The sequence below is a fragment of the Misgurnus anguillicaudatus genome, chromosome 6, assembly GCF_027580225.2.
Source record: "Misgurnus anguillicaudatus chromosome 6, ASM2758022v2, whole genome shotgun sequence".
NCBI lineage: Eukaryota > Metazoa > Chordata > Actinopteri > Cypriniformes > Cobitidae > Misgurnus > Misgurnus anguillicaudatus.
This window is the reverse complement of record NC_073342.2, coordinates 18,891,973-18,915,604: the sequence shown is the minus strand read 5'-3', so window position 1 is coordinate 18,915,604 and position 23,632 is coordinate 18,891,973. Positions and strand designations below refer to the sequence as shown.

General features: G+C 36.7%; 2 protein-coding genes and 1 long non-coding RNA gene across 4 annotated transcripts; 2 read left to right on the top strand and 1 right to left on the bottom strand.

Moving 5' to 3' along the window:
- The first annotated feature begins 1,160 nt into the window (after positions 1 to 1,160).
- On the top strand, positions 1,161 to 13,328 carry LOC129434164 (cytochrome P450 2D15). 2 transcript variants are annotated; one of them, XM_073868668.1, is made up of 9 exons: positions 1,161 to 1,514; positions 1,653 to 1,815; positions 2,439 to 2,591; positions 2,686 to 2,846; positions 3,079 to 3,252; positions 3,344 to 3,482; positions 4,675 to 4,862; positions 4,946 to 5,087; positions 12,905 to 13,328. In XM_073868668.1, exons 1-9 carry the CDS (start codon positions 1,353 to 1,355, stop codon positions 13,093 to 13,095), a joined length of 1,473 nt encoding a protein of 490 aa, XP_073724769.1. In that variant the 5' UTR covers positions 1,161 to 1,352; the 3' UTR covers positions 13,096 to 13,328. The 2 variants fall into 2 exon arrangements, with proteins under 2 accessions (XP_073724769.1, XP_073724768.1); XM_073868667.1 differs by lacking the exon at positions 12,905 to 13,328 and adding an exon at positions 5,185 to 5,481 and having other exon boundaries at positions 1,163 to 1,514; positions 4,946 to 5,088.
- Positions 13,329 to 16,612: 3,284 nt separating this feature from the next.
- setd6 (SET domain containing 6, protein lysine methyltransferase) lies at positions 16,613 to 20,727 on the top strand. The gene is made up of 9 exons (XM_055193054.2): positions 16,613 to 16,756; positions 16,943 to 17,032; positions 17,130 to 17,274; positions 17,345 to 17,486; positions 18,291 to 18,485; positions 18,753 to 18,882; positions 18,993 to 19,173; positions 19,285 to 19,427; positions 19,606 to 20,727. The coding sequence occupies exons 1-9, from the start codon at positions 16,730 to 16,732 to the stop codon at positions 19,933 to 19,935; spliced, it is 1,383 nt and encodes a 460-aa protein (XP_055049029.2). The 5' UTR covers positions 16,613 to 16,729; the 3' UTR covers positions 19,936 to 20,727.
- Positions 18,698 to 23,068, bottom strand: LOC141364318 (uncharacterized). Its single transcript, XR_012370045.1, has 2 exons — positions 22,203 to 23,068; positions 18,698 to 18,880 (listed from the first exon to the last, which is right to left on the bottom strand). It is a non-coding gene; the product is annotated as an uncharacterized lncRNA (long non-coding RNA).
- Between the last annotated feature and the right edge of the window lie 564 nt (positions 23,069 to 23,632).

The window sequence follows — 23,632 nt, the reverse complement described above, 5'->3', positions numbered from 1 at the left end:
GATTCAATGATCTCATACAAAAAACATAATCACCGTGTATAATTTTATATTCGGTCCACGCCATGAAATCCATATAGCCTTAAGAGTTAATATTTTTCACCGAAATCTAATCTGTGGTTTCAATCAGACACACTGAGACATCAACAATCAGCCTATAAAACACAATCATGGTGACAATCAACAACAAAGTTTCATGCCGCAATGCATGCTGGGTACCAGGATTGTATAAAACTCATTCATAACTCCCATCATGCATTGTGACATGACAAAATTTTGCAAATTTCTTACCATTTACTGTCACCATTGTTGAGATTTGTATCAGAAGTTATGATGTCTCTCTTAGGCAAAAAAAAAACTAAAGCATTACAGCAGTCTTATTCAGAACTGTGTCATATTCAGAGAATTTTTGCATTATTGTCTATATCATTTATTTATGATCAAATCTTTTAATGATTGGTAGAGTATAATATAAATAAACAACCTCAGATGGTCTGAACAGTTTTCCCTCTACATCAAGCAATGAACAAGCAGTCTTAATAAAACAATCTTACAATTGCTAAAAGAGGAAAATTAGTTTAGTGAAGGTTAAAGGAAGAATGCCTAACTAAAGGAAACGTTAATCACAATAATGGTGACTTCAAATGAACCCATAACAAACACTAATGTGATACATTCTGTGATTACATCACGTCAGAAAGAAGATTTGTCTACTAAATCATGTGTGTGGATGCTTGTATTTTGTTCTGACAGCTGTTTAGAAGTTAAACTTATCATCCCGGTTTAGAAAATAACGCTGCAAGTTATAATTTTAGTTTTTTTTTTAAGAGAGATGATGATAGAGAGGCAAACGTGAAAGATTGCAGCTTTTGGAGTCATACACCCAACAATGTTCATTTAATACTGGGGATTTTGCTGTATTCATCTATTGCATTTTGTCTTTCTTCATAATTTTAGTATTAACCAAAATAATCCAGGAAAATTTGGTTAATTTGACACAGAATAACCAGCAGGTGTTCACCATTAATGTCTTAATCATCACTTCATTATCTCATTAACTTCAACACTGCTTCAGTGTTAAATTTTAACACCAGTCTTTTTACACACCCATCTGGGAGTGGATTATATATACACCAAGCAGTGTTTATTTAACACCGGGGATTTTGCTGTGCGAGTGCTTGCTTAACAGACTGATCATTTTATTACTCCTGGTATATAGCCATATCTGAACACGTGCATTGTAAACACATGCCACACAAGGCAGATTCAGTTTGTTTTAATAGGTGATTTGAGTTCACAAGCTCTTTACTGGTGTAAACAGAGCTTACATCAGTACATTCAGTTTGTCAGTCAGCATGCTGGGTACTTTGGTTGTTGCGTGGATATGCATATTCCTCTTATTCCTTTTCATTCGGATCCGAAAGCCCAAGAACTTTCCCCCTGGACCTCAACCTCTTCCAGTATTTGGAAATCTACTTCATCTGGACATTGCCAATCCTTTGAAAGATTTTAAAAGAGTATTGTATAAGTTTTGTTCTCTATTTATAAAGTTTTTTTTTATATATATTTAATTTAAAAAAAAACTGTGATTTACATAACTTTGGAATTATTTCTTGTCATTTTAAATCAAAATCTTTTTTGTGCAATATTTTTAGTTTGCAGAACGCTATGGGAAGCTTTATGGCCTGTTTTGGGGATCAAAACCAGCAGTGGTTCTTAATGGTTTTGAGGTTATGAAGGAAGCTCTGCTTACTAAAGCTGTAGACTTTTCAGGACGGCCTCAGGACTTTATGATCAATCATATTACAGAGAATAAAGGTAAGTAAAAGGAATTACAGCATCAATCATTTACACTGACCAAAAGCAACACTTGTTTTTGCCCCCATTTTTCATTAGTTGAACTCAAAATAATGCTCCATACTTAATAGGTAGTTACACATAAAGTAATGCAGAACAAAGGTTGGTGCTGCATTAACACTGTTATCACTACTGGTAACTAATAAAGAAGAGCGATTAACTTATCAGTAGGTAATTGCATTTTAATGTTTGGGTTAAGTAGCAATTAGTTACTTATTACTTATTTAATAGTCATTATTTACTATTACATTTCGAATAAATCCTAGTGAACAATACATTAACTAAGACATATTTAAAAAGACCGAAAATTGTCAACATTTTAAATAATTTATTGAGACTTCTGTCTTAAGTCCTGAGTAATTACTAATAAGTTACAATGATTTTCACTTTAAAATAATGGTCAAAATTTTAAGTAATTTCTTAAGATTTATAAAGTTGTCAGTTCACACTGAATTCCAAATCTCTTTAATGTTCTTAAGTTTTGCTAAGAAGCATAAAAGTGAATGTAATTCTGAGTGATTATAAGGTCATAATAGGTTTAAAATTCACAAAAGCTCAAAACTTACCTTACAATTTTAACAAAGGTGTTATTTTTGCCGACTATGGCCCTGGCTGGAAGGAACATCGACGCTTTGCTCTCATGACCCTGAGAAACTTTGGTCTGGGGAAGCAAACAATGGAAGAGAGGATTCTGGGAGAAATCTCACATATAGTTGCTTGTTTGGAAGAAAATGCTGGTATTCATTTAAATACAAAAAAAATATTTTAATATTTTCATATCTTTTATTGGAACTTGCTGACAAAAGGTTTCAAAATTGTTACATTGTACAGGAAGAACGGTGAGTCCTCAGACCTGGTTCCACAACGCTGCATCAAATGTTATCAGTTTGGTTCTGTTTGGATCGCGCTTTGACTACAGTGATGAATTTCTCACACGCTACGTTCAACTCAGTACAGCTATTTCAAAGATCATCAATGGACCATGGAACATGGTGAGAGAGATACTGGATCCCAAAAAACATCTGTTTCAAAAACAGTGTTTACATAAACCATATTTGCTGAATTAATACAAATAGCAATGATTGATATTCGTATTTGGGAAATGATGCCACAGATTATTTGAGATGTTGTCATTGTAGAATAATTAAATGAAAGCATTTGTTAAATTAAGAAATGGAAATTCTATTGTATATGAAAATGTCAAATATTTCCATTTTAAACATGATATACGACACAGTTCCTGCATTGAGATGCATACCCCTACCGTTTAGAAAAGGTTTTAAAGTCGTAGAAGAGATAAAAAATATGACTTTGACTTTGATCAACAAGCACAAGAAGACAAGAGTCCCAGGAGAGCCGAGAGACTTCATTGACTGCTATCTGGATGAGCTTGATAAGGTTTGAGTTTGTGTGTTATAGTCTAAAAATTTGCATGACTCAAACAATTTAAACCTCACTAATAAATCTTCATAATATCTGATGTTTCTAGAGAAGTAATGATGGCTCCACCTTTGATGAATCTCGGCTCATCATGTACATTTTGGACTTGCACTTTGCAGGGACTGATACAACATCTAATACCCTCCTCACTGCATTTCTCTACCTCATGAATCACCCCGAAGTTCAGGGTTTGTATTTTACAAACACACTGAGTTTGATTCATTTTGCTCAAATTATTAAAGTACCCATCTTATGACTGCTTTTCCACAAGTTAAATAGGTGTATGAGTTCCATAAAGCATGTTTCAAAAGTTGTTTGCTCGAAATAGCTTGTAGGAAAAGATTGTTACCCATCCAAGGAGCCCCTGTTTCAGGGCAGTTCAGATTGTGCCGTTTTGAGCTAGTCATTACATATTTATGAGCTGCTGCTCCTTTGATCACGCCCCACTACTAACGTCATGTGCGCATGCATAGTGATATCGTGAGCAGTACAGACCATACTGTGTTATTATTTTATATAATATTATTATTATTATTATTATAAAAATATCTATATAGCCTAACGTTACTGCAAAACAATTTTACAAACAATTTTAACATCACTATACATTTAAAAGGTATAATTTACGGGATTAGCATCAATGTATGATCTCTGTTTTGAGATACAGATGCTCTAGCATCATAAATGTAGTATTTTGTGACAGAAGATGACAACATGCAAAATATAACGCGACTTCTTACCTTTTGTGTTGATACAACGATCGCGAATCGAATCCAGTCTGTTTCAGATGTGTGAATGATCCATGAAAGTCCAATAAAATACATCCAATGACCATTTTTGTCCACAAATGCATATAATCCGTGAAATATAGATACATAGTCTGTTGTTTACATCAGATTTCGCATGAACGTCTTATCGCCTACAACCTGATGACTATTTGCGTCGTAACACACTGTATATAAGATTACTCCAGGTTCCAATAACCACGCGTTAAAACTTTGTTTTTAAAAGTAGGCGGGAGTAATCCATAATATCCAAATAGCGCTGTTATTTCCGTGAGAAATGATGACAGCACAGAGGGTATCAGCGAAGTGACTGCTCTCTGTGTTCTCTAGCTACCTGGTGGGTGGAGGCCTGCGAGTGGGGTGGTGGGCGGGGAAATTCAAACTGAATGTGACAAAACGGCTAGTTACGTCACTTCGGAGCTGAGTTTGAAACCGTGTAATCTGAGATTCAAGGCAGAGGACATTCAGAAACCTGTATCTCACTCAAAACAGAATGGATGATTTTTTTCCCCTAAAACCCAGAAAAAGTGAGTTTTTCATAATATGGGCACTTTAAGCTTAAACACACATCATCATGTCTTTGTTTTTCCTCCAGCGAGATGTCAGCAAGAGATTGATGAAGTTCTGGAAGGTAAAGATCAGGCGTCGTATGAAGACAGACACAATATGCCGTACACACATGCTGTGATTCATGAAGTTCAGCGTGTGGCACACACCGTACCACTGAGTGTGTTTCACTGCACCACCAAAGACACAGAGCTGATGGGTTACAACATCCCAAAGGTTAGAAAACCTCAATATAAACTTGAGCTTTTCATATTTAATAATTGTTAATAATTTTCTTTTTTTCTCCTTTACTCTTTTAGGGAACTCTTGTTATTCCTAATCTTACTTCTGTACTGAATGAAGAAGGTCAGTGGAAGTTTCCGCATGAGTTTAATCCAGCCAACTTCCTGAATGATGAGGGCCAATTTGAGAAACCTGAAGCCTTCATGCCATTTTCTACCGGTAACTGTTCAGAAATATGTAGGATAATTAATATTTTCATTGTTTACCTTGTTTCATTCTGTTCTGTCATCAGTATTTACAGTATGTTGTTTACCGGACCCCGTGTGTGTCTTGGTGAGGGTCTTGCTCGTATGGAGCTTTTCCTGATCATCGTCACTCTGCTGCGTCGATTCCAGTTTGTTTGGCCTGAAGATGCCGGGGAACCAGATTACACCCCTGTGTTTGGAGTAACACAAACACCCAAACCCTACAGAATGCACATCAGACTCAGAGAACCTGGCAAATAATATTCATGATGTTTTGTGTGACTGGTCACATATATTAAGGTCAACAAAAATAAATGTATTACAACAGATATATGATAACCTAATGTAATAAAAAAATGACAAATTTCCCCAAGAATTTTAATCAATTTCTATACCCTGACTCTGAAGAACACAGTTCAGCCTCAAGATCAGTTTGACCGTTGCTTAAATTCTTATACAAAAGCATCATGACACTGAAGTTTACGCTTAAAGAAAGCGCAACTCACATATGCATTGTGAAACCCAACTAAGCAACTATGTGTCTGAAACTGCCAAATGTAGCATCTACAGTATTGTTCAAAATAATTGCAGTACAATGTGACTAACCAGAATAATCAAGGTTTTTAGTATATTTTTTATTGCTACGTGGCAAACAAGTTACCAGTAGGTTCAGTAGATTCTCAGAAAACAAACAAGACCCAGCATTCATGATATGCACGCTCTTAAGGCTGTGCAATTGGGCAATTAGTTGAAAGGGGTGTGTTCAAAAAAATAGCAGTGTCTACCTTTGACTGCACAAACTCAAAACTATTTTGTACAAACATTTTTTTTTCTGGGATTTAGCAATCCTGTGAATCACTAAACTAATATTTAGTTGTATGACCACAGTTTTTTAAAACTGCTTGACATCTGTGTGGCATGGAGTCAACCAACTTGTGGCACCTCTCAGCTGTTATTCCACTCCATGATTCTTTAACAACATTCCACAATTCATTCACATTTCTTGGTTTTGCTTCAGAAACAGCATTTTTGATATCACCCCACAAGTTCTCAATTGGATTAAGGTCTGGAGATTGGGCTGGCCACTCCATAACATTAATTTTGTTGGTTTGGAACCAAGACTTTGCCCGTTTACTAGTGTGTTTTGGGTCATTATCTTGTTGAAACAACCATTTCAAGGGCATGTCCTCTTCAGCATAGGGCAACATGACCTCTTCAAGTATTTTAACATATGCAAACTGATCCATGATCCTGGTATGCGATAAATAGGCCCAACACCATAGTAGGAGAAACATGCCCATATCATGATGCTTGCACCTCCATGCTTCACTGTCTTCACTGTGTACTGTGGCTTGAATTCAGAGTTTGGGGGTCGTCTCACAAACTGCCTGTGGCCCTTGGACCCAAAAAGAACAATTTTACTCTCATCAGTCCACAAAATGTTCCTCCATTTCTCTTTAGGCCAGTTGATGTGTTCTTTGACAAATTGTAACCTCTTCTGCACATGCCTTTTTTTAACAGAGGGACTTTGCGGGGGATTCTTGAAAATAGATTAGCTTCACACAGACGTCTTCTAACTGTCACAGTACTTACAGGTAACTCCAGACTGTCTTTGATCATCCTGGAGGTGATCATTGGCTGAGCCTTTGCCATTCTGGTTATTCTTCTATCCATTTTGATGGTTGTCTTCCGTTTTCTTACACGTCTCTCTGGTTTTGCTCTCCATTTTAAGGCATTGGAGATAATTTTAGCTGAACAGCCTATCATTTTTTGCACCTCTTTATAGGTTTTCCCCTCTCCAATCAACTTTTTAATCAAAGTACGCTGTTCTTCTGAACAATGTCTTGAATGACCCATTTTCCTCAGCTTTCAAATGCATGTTCAACAAGTGTTGGCTTCATCCTTAAATAGGGGCCACCTGATTCACACCTGTTTCTTCACAAAATTGATGACCTCAGTGATTGAATGCCACACTGCTATTTTTTTGAACACACCCCTTTCAACTAATTCAACTAATTGCCCAATTGCACAGCCTTAAGAGCGTGCATATCATGAATGCTGGGTCTCATTTGTTTTCTGAGAATCTACTGAACCTACTGGTAACTTGTTTGCCATGTAGCAATAAAAAAAAATATACTAAAAACATTGATTATTCTGGTTAGTCACATTGTACTGCTATTATTTTGAACAATACTGTATGTACATGTACACTCACCTAAAGCATTATTAGGAACACTATTCTCATTAATGCAATTATTTAATCAACCAATCACATGGCAGTTGCTTGAGTGCATTTAGGGGTGTGGTCTTGGTCAAGACAATCTCCTGAACTCCAAACTGAATGTCAGAAAGGGAAAGAAAGGTGATTTTAGCAATTTTGAGCGTGGCATGGTTGTAGGTGCCAAAAGGGCCGGTCTGAGTATTTTACAATCTGCTCAGTTACTGGGATTTTCACACACAACCATTTCTAGGGTTTACAAGGAATGGTGTGAAAAGCGAAAAAACATCCAGTATGTGGCAGTCTTGTGGGCGAAAATGCCTTGTTGATGCTAGAGGTCAGAGGAGAATGGGCCGACTGATTCAAGCTGATAGAAGTGCAACTATGACTGAAATAACCACTCGTTACAACCGAGGTATGCAGCAAAGCATTTGTGAAACCACAACACGCACAACCTTGAGGTGGATGGGCTACAACAGCAGAAGACCCCACCGGGTACCACTCATCTCCACTACAAATAAGAAAAAGAGGCTACAATTTGCACAAGCTCACCAAAATTGAGAAAATAGAAAGGGTGTAACCTACCGTTTAATCACAGTTAAGCTATTTTATACCACGGGTCTGTTGAATGCTGTATTCTGATTAGGGTTGTGACAATTAATCGGGCAAATGCGCATTTTCGCATTAAATGAGAAATGTTTCCTGGGTGTTAATTATTTTTCAGTAAACCGCACCCCTAACTTGTCAAAAATAGGCACTAGAGCAATGTTTGTGGTAACCGTGGTATAAGCGGAATAATTGACTCCGGTACTTTGAATTATTTGAAAATAATACACACCCACGATGTACCACCTTGGGTGTGCAATTATTCCTTACTTAAAGCATGAACAAATTACTGTCACAGAAATAAACCTTTTACATATGCTATTAGGATACAAGGATCGACTACAGAGGGATTAAAGGTCTACTTAGCAGTTTGGTCAGATGAACACAGATACAGAAGCGGTTGTATTTATGTGTGAGAGTTCATTTTATCTGGAATATGACTGTAATGTTTGTTCAGACAGGCAATATGCCAAGAGGAGATTAAGTGGGTGGTTCAAATCCAAAATCTTGTTTTTGCTGGTTTAAGAATAAAGCTGTAACAGCTAGGTATCAGACAAAATGCTGGGATTTTTGACTCTGGTGTGGATATGCATCTTTCTACTCTTCCTCCTCATTCAGATCGCGAGGCCCAAGAACTTTCCTCCTGGACCTCAACCTTTTCCAATATTTGGAAATCTTCTTCATCTGAACAACGTCAATCCTTTGAACGATTTGAAAAGGGTATGTTTAATTTTTGATTTAAGGTGTGAAATTACTGATTTTCTTAAAAAGTTGCTTTTCATGCTTAATAAAATCATAATTTTAGTTTGCAGAATGCTATGGGAAGATTTATACGCTTTATTGGGGATCACGACCTGTTGTAATTCTTAATAGTTTTGAGGTTATAAAGGAAGCTCTGGTTACTAAAGCTGTAGACTTTGCAGGACGGCCACAAGAGAGCATGTTCACTCATATGTCAGATTTTAAAGGTAAGTTTAACTATCAGCAGGACGTTAAGACTTTCCCTTGTTATGTTAGTTCAGTATATCCAACCAAAAATATGTACCCTAGCTGTCACAGAGGCAGTAACCTTTCAAAAAATACACCTTTATATCTAAAGAGTGCATATGACTGAGTACCCCAGAGGTGCATATTGGTGCCTTAAAGGTATTGGTACCAATGTATACATATCTGTACCTAATGATAATAAGACCTTTTAAAAAGTGTACTGCACCAATGACAACTGGAGTACATATTTTGCATTAAAAGAAAGATTTGTTCAAGAAGGATGCACTTTTACCCATGGTAAATGATTTTAAAGGGATATTACCCCATGATTTACTCACCCTCAAGCAATCTGAGACACATTTCTCCATCATCTTTCAGACAAACAAATTTGGAGTTATTTTAGTAAATGTCTTTGCTTTTCCAAGCTTATATAACAGTAAAAAACAGGGATCAGTGAAGTTGTCTCCGGCGATGACATGTTTATCCGGTGGCAGCTACCGTAGCTTCTCTATGTGTTTCAAAAGCGAGGGGTGAGCAGTGGACTAAGCCGTTGGTTGCAATTCGCAACCTCACCACTAGATGCTGCTAAAATTTACACACTGCACCTTTAAAGAGCCAGTAAGATGCTAATTTTAAGTGTCTTCAGTCTGCCTAAACCTCACCTTTCAGTAGCCTCCTCTGCTCTGATTGGTCAACTGACACACAGACCACAGATCAGTGGCACAGACCAACAATAGTGCAATATGTATTGACCTAGTGCTAACATGATTTACTGAGAAGACATTATCGACATCAATACAAATCATTAATCCAAGCAATAAAAACTACGACAGACACTAACATTTTACACTCATTTAAGCAAGTGTAACTTAAGCTAACCGGGCCAAAGTTTAACTGCAAGATGCGTTGCTAGCGCAGCTTACTGATAAGACATTACAGTAAACTAGACATTTTAGAACACTCGGGGGAAAATAAACACAATGTAATAATCATACTTACAGGTTGTGGTTAGGAGACGCATGTTCCTCCAATAAAGTGGGTACTGAACAATCTTTCATTGCCAAACAATTAGTAAATCCCTCCGTGATAAAGTCATTTTAACCACTGATTCTTCATATATCTACATCCTTTGGTAGTGAAAACAACACAAACTGAAAACACATTGTGGAATGATATTTACACACTAACTAGCTAGGTAAGAGTTTTCGTTTCTCCCAGACAAGGCTGTAGGCGGAGATTATTATGCAAAGTGTTTGTATTACGTAGATAAAAGACAGGCAGGAGATTCAATCCATATGACAACTCGTTTCAGCGATTCAGAGTCGACCCCTACTTTAGAAGCCAATAACTTTATTAATCGTGAACTTTTTGGTTCAACTACTTTGCACATTGTTTACATTGATGGGCAGCTACATGACACACTGCGATTTTGGATCTGTGTGACTCTTTAAGGGTAAGAAAATCATGGGATAATTATTTGATATTTTGCTGGAGTATCCCTTTAAGCTAACATTACTTAATATTAAATCAACGTGTCAGAGAAAAACCTGTTGTGAATATAATTGAGATGTGTGGCTGATTGAAAATCTTACATGTACTACGTTGGCCTGCTACAGAGGCTGTAGCAGACACAAAAAGAAAAGTCCTTATAGTCATAACCAACATCACTGTTTTTTTTTTTTTAAAAGGTATTCTTATGGCCGACTATGGCCCTGGTTGGAAGGAACATCGACGCTTTGCTCTCATGACCCTGAGAAACTTTGGTTTGGGGAGGCAAACAATGGAGGAGAGGATTCTGGGAGAGATATCACATATTGTTGCTTATTTGGAAAAAAATGCTGGTTAGTCTTTGCAAAAAAATTATTTATTAAAGAAATAGTTAATTAACCCATATTTTACTCAACCATCTGTGTATATAACTTTCTTTGTCCTGCCAAACACATTCCTTTACTATTCTTTTAATTCCCCAAAATTAAAATGCTGTCATTATTTAGTCGTCATGTTGACTTTCTCTCTTCTGTAGAATACAAAAGAAGATAAATGATGGCAACCTCAACAATTGACAATACTCATTGGCTTCCATAGTAGGAAAAACAAACACTATGGAAGTCAATGGATACCTTAATTCGTCAAAATATCTTATGTATTAAACAGGGAGAGAAACTCATACAGGTTCAGTAGATGAGGAGTAACTTATGACAGAATTAAAATTTTTGTGTGAACTATCCATTCAATTGCTGTTTTTCCCACTAAGTCAAATAAATAAACTTAGTAAATTGTGATGCTTTCAATGTTAAATCATACAGGAGGAGCTGTGAATCCTCAGACCTTGTTTCACAATGCTGCATCAAATGTTATCAGTTTGGTTCTGTTTGGATCCCGCTATGACTACAGCGATGAATTTCTTACAAGCTACGTTCAACTTATTACAGAAAACTCAAAGATTATCAGTGGACCCTGGAACGTGGTAAGATACAATATTGACTTAAATATGCTGTAATCACAATATTGTCTTTTATTTTCCATGCATTAAGTCAAACAGGATTGAAACGACATGCAAAAGTGTAAATGATTACAGAATGTACAAAAATTTGATTTTTACAGGTATATGAAGCCTTTCCTTTATTGAGAAACTTGCCTCTACCTTTTAAGAAAGCTTTTGATAATGCAGAAAAGATCAAAGAAATGACTATGAAACTGATCAATGAGCACAAGAAGACGAGAGTCCCAGGAGAGCCGAGAGACTTCATTGACTGCTATCTGGATGAGCTTGATAAGGTGTGTGTTACATTTTGGATTTTACTTGGACTTTTCTCATATATACCATATGAGTTTGTGTTTATGAATATTGATTTTAAATGAGCATATCTCTTATGGGCCCAATGTTTTTGTGCCAAAGTTTGTGAACAACATCTCATGTTCCACAGAAAGAAAACGAGACTTCCACGTTTTCTGAAGCCGAGCTCATCATGCAAATTATGGATTTACACTTTGCAGGGACTGACACCACCTCCAACACCCTTCTTGCTGCATTTCTCTACCTCATGAATTACCCTGATGTTCAGGGTCTGTATTTCAACAAAACACTGAATCTTCTTTAGCTCAAACACAGTCAATTATGACTTAGTTTTTTCTCCAGTGAGATGTCAGCGAGAGATTGATGAAGTTCTGGAAGGTAAAGATCAGGCGTCGTATGAAGACAGACACAATATGCCGTACACACAGGCTGTGATTCATGAAGTTCAGCGTGTGGCAAACACCGTACCAAGTGCGCTTCATAGCACCACCAAAGACACAGAGCTGATGGGTTACAACTTCCCAAAGGGAAGAAGCTTTACTGGAGAGCTTGGCATTAACATTGACATGTAAATTAAACCTGAGCTTTTCAAAATCATAATTTACTTCACTTAATCTTTTCCAGGGAACTCTTGTTATTCCTAATCTTACTTCTGTACTTAATGAAGAAGGTCAGTGGAAGTTTCCTCATGAGTTTAATCCAGCAAACTTCCTGAATGATGAGGGCCAGTTTGAGAAACCTGAAGCCTTTATGCCATTTTCTGCAGGTAATACTGAAATACATTGAAAGGTTTGTGAACACTTGTTGCATTTTACAATACAAATTTTAAACCAATTATCTCAATAGCAAATGAAACCGAAGCAATTTTAAACTTTGTATCATTTCTTTGGTTTAAAGGGCACCATTATGGCCATTTTTACAAGACGTAATAGTGTATATAAAATGATAAAATTTCAGCGCAAATATATATACCTCACAGATCATTAACTTCATGTTCAAAACGCCTCTGTTTGGGTGGAGAGCAAAAATATATAATATAATAATATTTATGTCCAAACACCTTGTAAAAGTGGATTTTGCATAACAGGTGCCCTTTACTTGAAAGTATTTGTTCTAAGTTTTACATCTTTTGTGCTTGTTTCATTCTGTTTTGTCATCAGTATTTACAGTATGTTGTTTACAGGACCCCGTGTTTGTCTTGGTGAGGGTCTTGCTCGTATGGAGCTCTTCCTGGTCATGGTCACTCTGCTGCGTCAATTTCAGTTTGTGTGGCCAGAAGATGCAGGGGAACCAGATTACACCCCTGTGTTTGGAGTAACACAAACACCCAAACCCTACCGAATGCACATCATACTCAGAGAACCTGGCAAATGATATTAATCATGAATACATATAGCACAGATGCAAAATGCATGTATTGTGACTGGTCAGTCATGAAGATGTGAATTGTAATGGCAAATGTTTGCCCATATCCTCGTTGTACCTTATTATTCAAAATAACATGAGTGTCCATTAACAAGTGTACAATTTTGCATAAGTGTTGACTGCTTTATTGCAACTTAAAACTTTGCATTGTTCATATTAACAATAATAAAAGTTCAAATCAATGATGATCAGAATCTTGCAATCTATATGTTACAATTTGTAAACTTTATGACTAGTTGTTGCAGCTACTGTAATTAAGGCTATACAGGTGGTCTACCACCAGTTATCTTTTTAAAATGCAGGGTCACATTAAAGGCGGAGTCCACGATGTTTGAAAAACGCGTTGGAAAAGGAGACGGGCCGACTACCAAAACACACTTACAGCCAATCAAATCAAATCAAATGCCGGTTTGCGTATGTGTGGGGCGGGTCTATCAACAGAAGGTCCAGATTCTATTGGGGTAGGGGCGTGTTTGTTTAGGTGATTTCAAATATCAACATTGGCTTTCAAACATCATGGACTCCGCCTTTAACACGTCAATGTTATTTTTTTATCAATACAGGTCAGGGTGCATTGGAGCGACAGTAAACATGTTGGCCGATGTGATTCTGCTTTGGATAAGCTTTTCTCTCTTCTTCTTCTTCTTTCTCATCAAAACCTGCAGCCCCAAAAACTTCCCATCTAGGCCACAACCCCTCCCGATATTTGGCAACCCTGCTACAGTTTAATCTGGAAAATCCCATGCCTGATTTTAAAAGAGTGAGTTTAAAGGTCACCTTCTTCCTGAACCCATTTTTAAAACCCTAGTCGGTGTGTAATGTTGCTATAATAGCATAAATAATACCTGTAAAATGATAAAGCTCAAAGTTCACTGCCAGGCGATATACTTTCTTTAACAGAATTCGCCTTTCAAAGCATAAAGCGAACGGCCGGTTTGGACAACAGCCCTCTACTTCCTGCTTTAATGACGTCACTAGAACAGTTTTTTTGACTAAACTCCGCCCACAGGAACGCTACGGCAGTCGCCAGCTAAGCTAACGCCAAGCTAAGCTGCTGTCGAATCACAACACACTAAATCTTCAAATGTCCCCTTTAAGTAAATAATTTAGGTCAAGGGGGTTCGTCTGACAGAAAAGTTTGAAAATTCCTGCAGTATACAATACAAATCTACAGTGGTTTATGTTTAAAAAGTGTTTTTTTCTGACTTCTTTCTCACGGGGAACGCTCATCATTCCCAACGTCTCCTCTGTGCTGTATGAGAAGGACAAGTGGAAGTGGTTGCCTCATGAGCTTAATCCAGTCAACTTTCTGAATGATCAGTACCAGTATGACAAGCCTGACACATTTATGCCTTTTCTGTTTGTAAGATAACATTGTTTCTGTTTAGCATTGTAAGATAAGCTTCATTCTGCTGTCATGGTGAATTTATGTATACGTTTACCTTGTAAATTCTTTAAAGGCACATGAATAATGTAAAATAATACATATCTGTCCAGATCCCCGCAAATGTCTTGGGGAGGATCTGGTTGGATAGGGTGCTTCTTATTTTTGGTCTCTCTGGTTTGAGTTCATCTGGCCGGAGGACGCAGGAGAACCAGACTTCACCCCTGTTTTTTGAGTGACTCGAGCACATAGACCATACAGGATGTCTGTGAAGCTTAAAGAGACTATGAATTACAGTTTTTTACAATCACTTTGCTACTATTTTCAGAACATTGATGTCATTTTTCACAACTCTAGACACAAAACTCACAACCAAAGATCAAAATGCACATTTTTCAAAACTCTTAACTCTTTTCTCAATTGCTTGGATACAATACACATAAAACTTGGATCATTTGTTCATTCAACCAAAATCACATGTTCAATATGACACAACTTAACATCAACGTACTACTGTTTCAAAAGGCTATTCACACATCACAAATAAGTGTCTATTCATTTTCTTACAATGATCTAACTATCAATCAATACAACTGCCCAAAATGATAAGTAACTGTTGCATTATTCGTAATAGTTGTATGGAAACAGACAAAGAATCTTCCATGTTTACTGAAAATCATGAAAGTTTCAAGATAATGAGGTTCATTGTAACCAATAAGCATGGAGCATGAACCAATTATCACTGTACTGTATAGATGCAGGCCCTTGTAATTGCTTGTCCAATTCTGCCAACTTGTTACTGATGATTGAGTGCAGATTGTAAAATGATGTGACCTATGTTGTGATTGTACTGTAGTGTTTTCATCAATACATTACAAACTTTGTTCAATGATTCCAATGTGTCTGTCGTATTCTCTCTACTACTGCAGTACTTTTACAGATATGTATTTGCTCTACATGTACCATAATGAAATCTGTATCACCAATTTTGTTCTACAATATTTAATGATTGTACAAACAATGACTTAGTGAAACTATCAGTTGCTTGTGTGTGGGTGATCTATAGTTATGTTTTCATGGTATTTCACAGTAAATTTGTGTTTTGAAACAATGATTGTGCAAGTGCAAGATGTCTTTAAAGATGTGAATGCACAATGCAATGTTTTGAACACTAGACAGCCTGTGTTACAAGTGATTACCGTTTTCAGTTTTGTATCTAGAGTTGTGAAAAATGACATCAAGGTTCTGAAAATAGTAGCAAAGTGATTGTAAAAAACTGTAATAAAAACATTGTTTGACTAACATCTGTAAATTCAGATTCAGAAACAGATTTATTGCTTGCACACGCCATGAATTTTTCTTAGTAATTATAGTTTGAGCAAGACACATAGGCAACACTTTAGGTTGTATTTGTTATCATTAGTAAATGCATTGGCTAACAATGAACAATATAGTTTCTGAGCATTTATTCACTTTTGCTAATTTTAGTTTATTGTGTATTACCTAATGCATATGTTAACAAATTAATCCTTACTGTAAAGTGTCATTGAATTAAAAATAATTATACAAATGTTAAAAATATTTTGTGAATATTTATATTTAAAGGTGCAATGTTAACATGGGCATATGTGTGATGTAATGTGGCAAACAAGTGACACCATATACAAAAGATATGACATTATATATTGACTTATTTAAAAAATTATTTTAGATGATGCCTAAACATCTTCAATAATAAAAAACCTATTGTTGAGGTTTGAATTTTGTGCTGTACATTTAATATCTATAGGCCACACCATAAAAACTTTAGTCTCCATGAATTTGAAAAATAATATGGTTAATATGCTAGCTTTTAGGGGCTTTAAAGAATGAGGGAGGGTAAGAAAGTTAGACTGTTTGATAGAAAAATAGTATATAATAATATAATTAATAAAACATGAATTAAATAATATATTCAGTTAATTAAAACAAAATATAAATTGATGCAGACTTATTATTACGTTTAATTGAAAGTAACTCTCCAGTAGGCGGCGCTAATGCGCTTTGTTGTTTTCATTCAGCAAATGTACATCAAGAAGAAGACGCGAGCAGTGCTGGTCACATGCAGGCTTCTGTGATCATTACTGTATATTTTGTGATCATACATTTGTATTTTATTTATAAACATTTTGTTATTTATATCGCCTTTTTGAAGAAAAGATGGCGACAGATGCAAAAAGGGCAAAGGTAAAACAATCTCTTTCTCTAGTTACTACTAATAAAAGTATTGTAAGTTTAGTGGAAGTTTGAAGTAAGTTAACTTATAATTTATATTTTAAATAGATGTGGTCTTTGTAACAGTCCCACATTCAGATACGTAGATGTTTCACAAATGTATTATCTATGAATCTGAATAGCGCACGTGTCTTTCAGATAACGTTAGATGGTAAGACTGATGCGTTTGATCCACTGAAGATTTTCTTGTCATGGTGTGATAGTGTGAATCTGACTCTCAGTGATAAGGTAACTATGATAGTAAAAGCTGTCATGATGATAATAACCTACATCCTTGACTTGTTTAAATCTTAAGAAAACAACATATGTATATGTACTGCTTTAGGTCTGCTTAAGTAAAGATGGTACAGTTGCAGAGTATGGCATGCTTGCCAAAGAGGACATTGAAGAGGGACACGTTTTATTCTCTATACCCAGAGAGACTCTTCTTCATCAGGGCACCACTGAGATCAAAAAGGTGCTTGAAGATGGTAAGAGTATTTTTTGGGATATATTACATTTGAATCAGGATTCAGTGTTTTATAATGGCATTGTCTATAGGTATGAAATCTTTAGAGAGTGGATCGGGCTGGGTTCCTCTTCTTCTGGCCCTCCTTTATGAGTACACGTCTCCACACTCGCACTGGAAGCCGTACCTGTCCCTCTGGCCTGACTTTGGTACACTGGATCATCCCATGTTCTGGTAGGAGACCAAATAAATCATATATCATATAAGAAGACTTCATGATGTCCTTAAAGGGACACTTCACTTTTTTTGAAAATATGCTAATTTTCCAGCTCCCCTACAGTTAAACATTTGATTTTTACCGTTTTGGAATCCATTCAGCCGATCTTTGGGTCGGGGGGTACCACTTTTAGCATAGCTTAGCATTATCCATTGAATCGGATTAGACCATTAGCATCACGCTCAAATATAACCAAAGAGTTTCGATATTTTTCCTTTTTAAAACTTGACTCTTCTGTAGTTACATCGTGTACTAAGACAGACGGAAAATTAAAACGGATATTACGCACTTCCCAAAAATAGTCCCCTGCTATTGAAAGATACTAAGGGGACTATTTTCAGCTGCTGCGTAATATCATTATGCCTCCTGCCGCTATGTTACAGCAGCAAAGTTCTTGATTATTATGCCAGAATGGGAGTGTAGTTCCTAGCCATATCTGCCTGGAAAATCGCAACTTTTGGTTTTCTGTCGGTCTTGGTGCACGATGTGACTACAGAGGAGTCAAGTTTTAAATAGGAGAAATATCGAAACTCTTTGGTTGATTTTTAGTGCGATGCTGATGGTCTAATCGGATTCAATGAATAATGCTAAGCTATGATAAAAGTGGTAGCGCTGGACCCGGAGATCAGCTGAATGGATTCCAAAACGGTAAGAATCAAATGTTTAACTCTAGGGGAGCTGGAAAATAAGTATATTAAGTATAAGTGGAGTGTCCCTTTAAAGGAACCTGTATTCTAAGTTGTGGTGGTTTTGTTTTGAAGGTCAGAAGAGGAGCGGGATAAACTTCTGAAAGGCACAGGAATTCCAGAGGCTGTCAAAAGTGATCTGGAAAAACTTCATGCCGAATATAACGACATCGTCCTTCCGTTCATGAAGTCTCATCCTGATCTGTGGGATCCTGAAAAGCACAACCTGGAGCTCTATAAGAGATTGGTAGCTTTTGTGATGGCCTACAGGTGAGATGAAGCTCCTCATATGCTTTACTTGAAGAAGAGAGGTACTGAGAGGGACATAATCAGATTTTTGATACAAACTTAAAATAAGGATTCACTTAAGCTATATTCTGTAAACAAAGCAAAGATTTTGGTAAAAAACAGAATTTAACTAATTAACGTAGATACAGAAATCTTAGATGGCACTTTATGTAATAAGTCAATATATGCCTAAATATTTGCTAGAATTTAATATAATCCATATTGATATTGAACACTTTCTTCTCTTAGTTTTCAGGAGCCTGTAGATGATGATGATGAGGATGATGAAGAGAAAGCACCCAGTCCTCCGATGATGGTGCCCATGGCTGACATGCTGAATCACATCTCTAAGCATAATGCCAATCTGGAATATACGCCTGTAAGTGATACACAGATATTTAGCTGTTTTGTACATACTACAGTAGAACTACATCCAATATTTAAACCAAATTGAAAGTCAAGCAAACATTTTGTTTTGATTACGCAAAGGATTGTTTGAAGATGGTCGCTGTACGACGGATTGAAAAGGGAGAGGAGGTCTTTAATACCTACGGTCAGATGGCAAACTGGCAGCTCTTGCACATGTACGGCTTTTCAGAGCCGTTTCCAACTAACGTCAATGACACCGCTGATGTTCAGATGTCCAGCGTGTATGAAGCAGCAATGCAAGGTACAAATTCTTTGTCTGGGTTATGTTAACATAGACCTTGTTTCATTTTTTGTATTGATAACTTTGATAATGTTTAGGGCTACAGAAAAGTATCTTTGCTTGTGATTACAGTGACACAAAGCAAAACAGACAAACAGCTGTTATCGGACAAGTGGAAGATGCTGGGTGAGATGGAGATTGTGGGAGAGAAAGGGGTTTTTATCTTCGGCCAGTCAGGTTCTCTCACCTACAGTGAACTCTACACAACACTCAAGGTCATTAGATTGAATTGTACTGTTCATTCAACTTAAAAATATTAAAAAACTAATATTTTTAATTTAATGAACTCAAAATTTTAAGGCAACCATGTCTTACTTTTTTAACCAAAAATCTTTCTTAAACAGACCTATTTGCTTCCATAAACCGCTGATTAACATGCGTTTTTCCGAGTAGGTCCTGTGCATGTCGCGGCAAGAGTTTGAGGAGTTCCGTGAAAACGAAGGTTGGGAGGACGATGAAGGTGATGAAGATGATAAAATGGAGCAGGCTTTGAATTTCGAGAGACTGATGGAGTTGAAGACAGAGTGGAAACGTCTCTTACACGCAGCGGTTCGACTAACATTGAACTCTTATTCTGAGGATGTGGAAACTGACAGAAGACTGTTGGAGGATCAAGAAGCTCTGGCTAAACTCAGCAGCAGAGAGAGAAGAGCCCTGCACGTGCGGTACGGTCAGAAGAGCATCCTACAGCGTCTGGAGCAGCTCACCAAACCCGAAGACTAACTAAATATATTAAAATAATTCATGTGCATACTGGGAAATGCTCTATTATTGTGAAGAAAACAAAATGTATATGGTGGAAATTTGTAAACTTTGATTATTTACTTTCTTTTTTCTGAATTGTGCCCCTGTCTGTAAAATCCAGTCTATTAGGAGCATCAAAAGTTTAATTTCGCTCAATCTTTGACTCAATCAGTCAATATTAAAGATATCAAGGTTATATTTTCACACAATGTTCTTTACATTGTATAGGATGATTTTATGTAGAAAACAGTAAATCACAAAAAATAACTAGCTGGGTTTTCTCAAGCGTGGTCACATTTTATTTTCCTTGGTTTGCTTTTCAAAACAAATACCTGATGAGTCCCCTGCTAAAAAAAAAAAACAATAAAACCATTACAGAAAATTCGAATATGTGTGTTATTAATTGTTCAATTCACAAAAAAACTAAATTCATTTGCAATTGTCTACTGTAGGCTGTGTATAAATCAACAGAAACTTACATTTTATTTTTGAAATGATAAATTTAACGAGGTCCGGACCTCAGTGACCTTAGCTGGCTATGGCCATGATTTATAAAATATTCACAGTAATGGCAACATAAGCATATTTGAATAGAACTTACGTATTTGGGTCGCAGTGGCGGTTCTAGGGAGGGGCCAGTGCCCCTGTGACAACAAGCTTGAACCCCCTTTGTGACCCCTCTAAATGTGGGGTGTGAAATTATTTTATTTTTTTAATTTGCGATCGTTTTTTGATGATCTTTTTGCAAAACCCCCCACAAAAATCGTAGAATCCAGTTAATGTGACTAATACGGAATAATGCAAATGTAAAAATATAATTAAAATGTAAATAGTGACTGAGACTGAATATGCAATGCAAAAGTAAAAATGTAATTAAAATGTAAATAGTTAATGTGACTGATACGGAATATGTCATGCAAATGTGAAAATACAATTAAAATGTAAATAGTGACTGTGACTGATACTAAATATGTAATGAAAATGTAAAAATATAATGAAAATGCAATTACATTTACTGTGACTAATACTGAATGATGTAATGCAAATGTAAAAAATAAAGTTGAAATGCAAATACATTGAATGATTATAAACATGGTATTTTGCCTGTTAATGCCTTTAGTACAGTGCAGAAAATTATATGACAAGAATAATTCTAAATGTAACTGGTCCCTCTAACAGTACGACTGGCCCCAGATTGCCCCCCCCCCCCCAGTTGAAATGGTCTAGAACCGCCACTGTTGGGATGGGATGAGGTGGAAAACCTCAAGAGTTGACACAATTCGAACATGGACCTCTCCAACCGACTCGAGTCGGATCCATGAAAACATGATTTTTTAAATAATACTTCACTTAACATTTCATAACATCTAAATAATTACTGTCTGAATAATATGTCTGGATTCCGACTAGCAGCGCCCCTTTTATGTTTTCACAAAAACTTTAAGATAAGTACGTTTTACACAGAAAGCTTTTACAAACGCGCTCGAATCCGTTACACATGCTGCCATTGGCGCTTTTTGTCCAAGCCCACTGCACAGCAAAAAAAATGGTTGAGTTAAATTACGTTAAAAACTATTTATATTATTTGTGTCTAACAAAAAGTCAATAAATAATCATAAAGTAAATAATGAAAAAGCACATAACATACACGAGTGTCTCGCAACGCCTGTTTTCTGCATCTTTACCGTTCTGATACTTACCACATAATGATAGAATCCAATTCTATCTGGCTTTATATAGCCAGTGAGCGAACGTTCTATATGACGTCATACATGGGGAATTCCACGAAACGCGTCTGTGTCGTGTGACGGTTTCATTGGACGCACGTGCGTTGTCACGGTCACGCGTCTGTTTGTTTAATGGTCTGACTAGTGGCTTAACTGAACTCTGGAACAAATACCTCATCAGTTTGGTTTCCTAAAGACGAGGGAAGACGGCAATCACGGATCACTGAAGGGAGGTTTGGCAGCCAATCTGTAGTTAACATTGTATACATTATATAGTAGTTACACCTTTTAACACTGTAACGTTAGCTCAGTGTAGTTTTTGTTACGATTCAGCCATAATTTGAACTAAGGTAATTACTAACTTTGCTTGTTCAGCAATCAGAAATAAACCACTCTAAAAAAGACTTTGATGTTATTGATTCTTTGCGGAGTGTACCGGAAGCTACATACGTTCCACGAAAGCAGTTTGTTTATTACACTGTTTATCTTGTATCATGTTGATCCAAAATGCGAACTCACTGTACACCCTACTGGACGTATCAGGAACACCATGGTCAGTGAACGTACGTAAATCTACCTTGCTCCAGGTCTGCAGCCTCCCCCTACTCGGACTGACCGTTTCCGCTGGAGTTGTCTTTACTAGTGATGTTACCAGTGACACCGAAGCTCCGAAGCGTGTGTCAAAAAAACGAACCGATTTTCATTGAAGCTTTGTATCGAAGCTTGATTCGTTCTGGCAAAATCACGTGACCAATGACGTCCGAAGCTTCGTTTCACACACACCCACGTGACTGCTTCATTATCTGATTCAAAGGTTTAGAATTGTGTGATGCGCGGCGCGCCCTCATGGGTTGTATTGGAGTATTGCATTACACGGAATCGATTACTGTATAGTGAGTTTATGATATGTATATATATAATATATTAGTAGTAAAAAGCCTTTTCTGCACCACCTAATACCATGATATATTTTTAAATTGGTTCACACTTTATACTTTTGAGACAAGGTCTATCCTTAATTTGTTATTTTTGTTTGAAGTACCATAAGCATGAAATGGAACATGCTTTGGTCATGTATTTAATATAGTGTTACATTTATTTATGAATCTATCCTTAATTTGTAAATCCATTAAGTTTTGCTTTTATAATTAAATTAATACGTTGTTTGGTTGTGGAACATGTTGTGAAACAGCACTTTCACCAGCAGAGGTCCTCATTGAGCTCTGATTTGAAAAGCTTCGAGTAATGAACCTTTTTCCGATACAATTGGGTTGAAAGCTTCACTGCTTCAAGAAAGCTTCACTTCGCCATCACTAGTCTTTACCATATATGGGGCTCGACGTCGTCGCAATGTCCTTGCTGCTAGTGCCTTCATAAAAAGTCTGCATTCGTTCTTCTATGCACAGCGTTCATTTTGGCAATTGCAAGCTGCACGGCAAATACATTGGTGGCTTGCCCCATCGTGACTACATGCAGTCATCTCTCCATTTTCCACGCGTACATTGTTTTGTTTACTGTTGGTTACTATAGGTTACCCTATACCGCCGTCATTCGCTCAAACAACTTGATGGAAACGCACCTCGAATTTCTTTGTTTTTCTTTATTTGCGAATTTTTCAAAGATTCACTTCACGTTTGGATATAAAACCCATTGGTTTTGTGGTCCAGGGTCACATTAAAGAGCACCTAACTATTTCATTGCTAAAAAACGTTATTTTGTGTATTTGGTATAATACAATGATTTCCTGTAGTTCATGGTTAAACAAACATTATTTTCCACATACCGTACATTTTGATATATCCAGATATTCTGCTTTACTCATGCTCTTTTGTACAAAGCTCATTGATCTGAAAAGCTCTGTGTCCCTGATTGGCCAGCTATCTGTACGTTGTGCCGGAAACGTGACGCTCTATACCATGTTTGAAAGATTCGCTCACAATGCAATGCTG

Excerpts from the sequence above, each read along its gene's own strand:
- setd6 (XM_055193054.2), top strand. The coding sequence starts at position 16,730 with ATGGCGACAGATGCAAAAAGGGCAAAG. Across the intron at positions 17,275-17,344 it reads CAAAAAGGTGCTTGAAGATG|GTATGAAATCTTTAGAGAGT; the intron begins GTAAGAGTATTT and ends CATTGTCTATAG. Across the intron at positions 19,428-19,605 it reads AACTCTACACAACACTCAAG|GTCCTGTGCATGTCGCGGCA; the intron begins GTCATTAGATTG and ends TTTTCCGAGTAG.
- LOC129434164 (XM_073868668.1), top strand. The coding sequence starts at position 1,353 with ATGCTGGGTACTTTGGTTGTTGCGTGGATATGCATATTCCTCTTATTC. Across the intron at positions 3,253-3,343 it reads ATCTGGATGAGCTTGATAAG|AGAAGTAATGATGGCTCCAC; the intron begins GTTTGAGTTTGT and ends TGATGTTTCTAG. Across the intron at positions 5,088-12,904 it reads CTTCATGCCATTTTCTACCG|GACCCCGTGTTTGTCTTGGT; the intron begins GTAACTGTTCAG and ends TGTTGTTTACAG.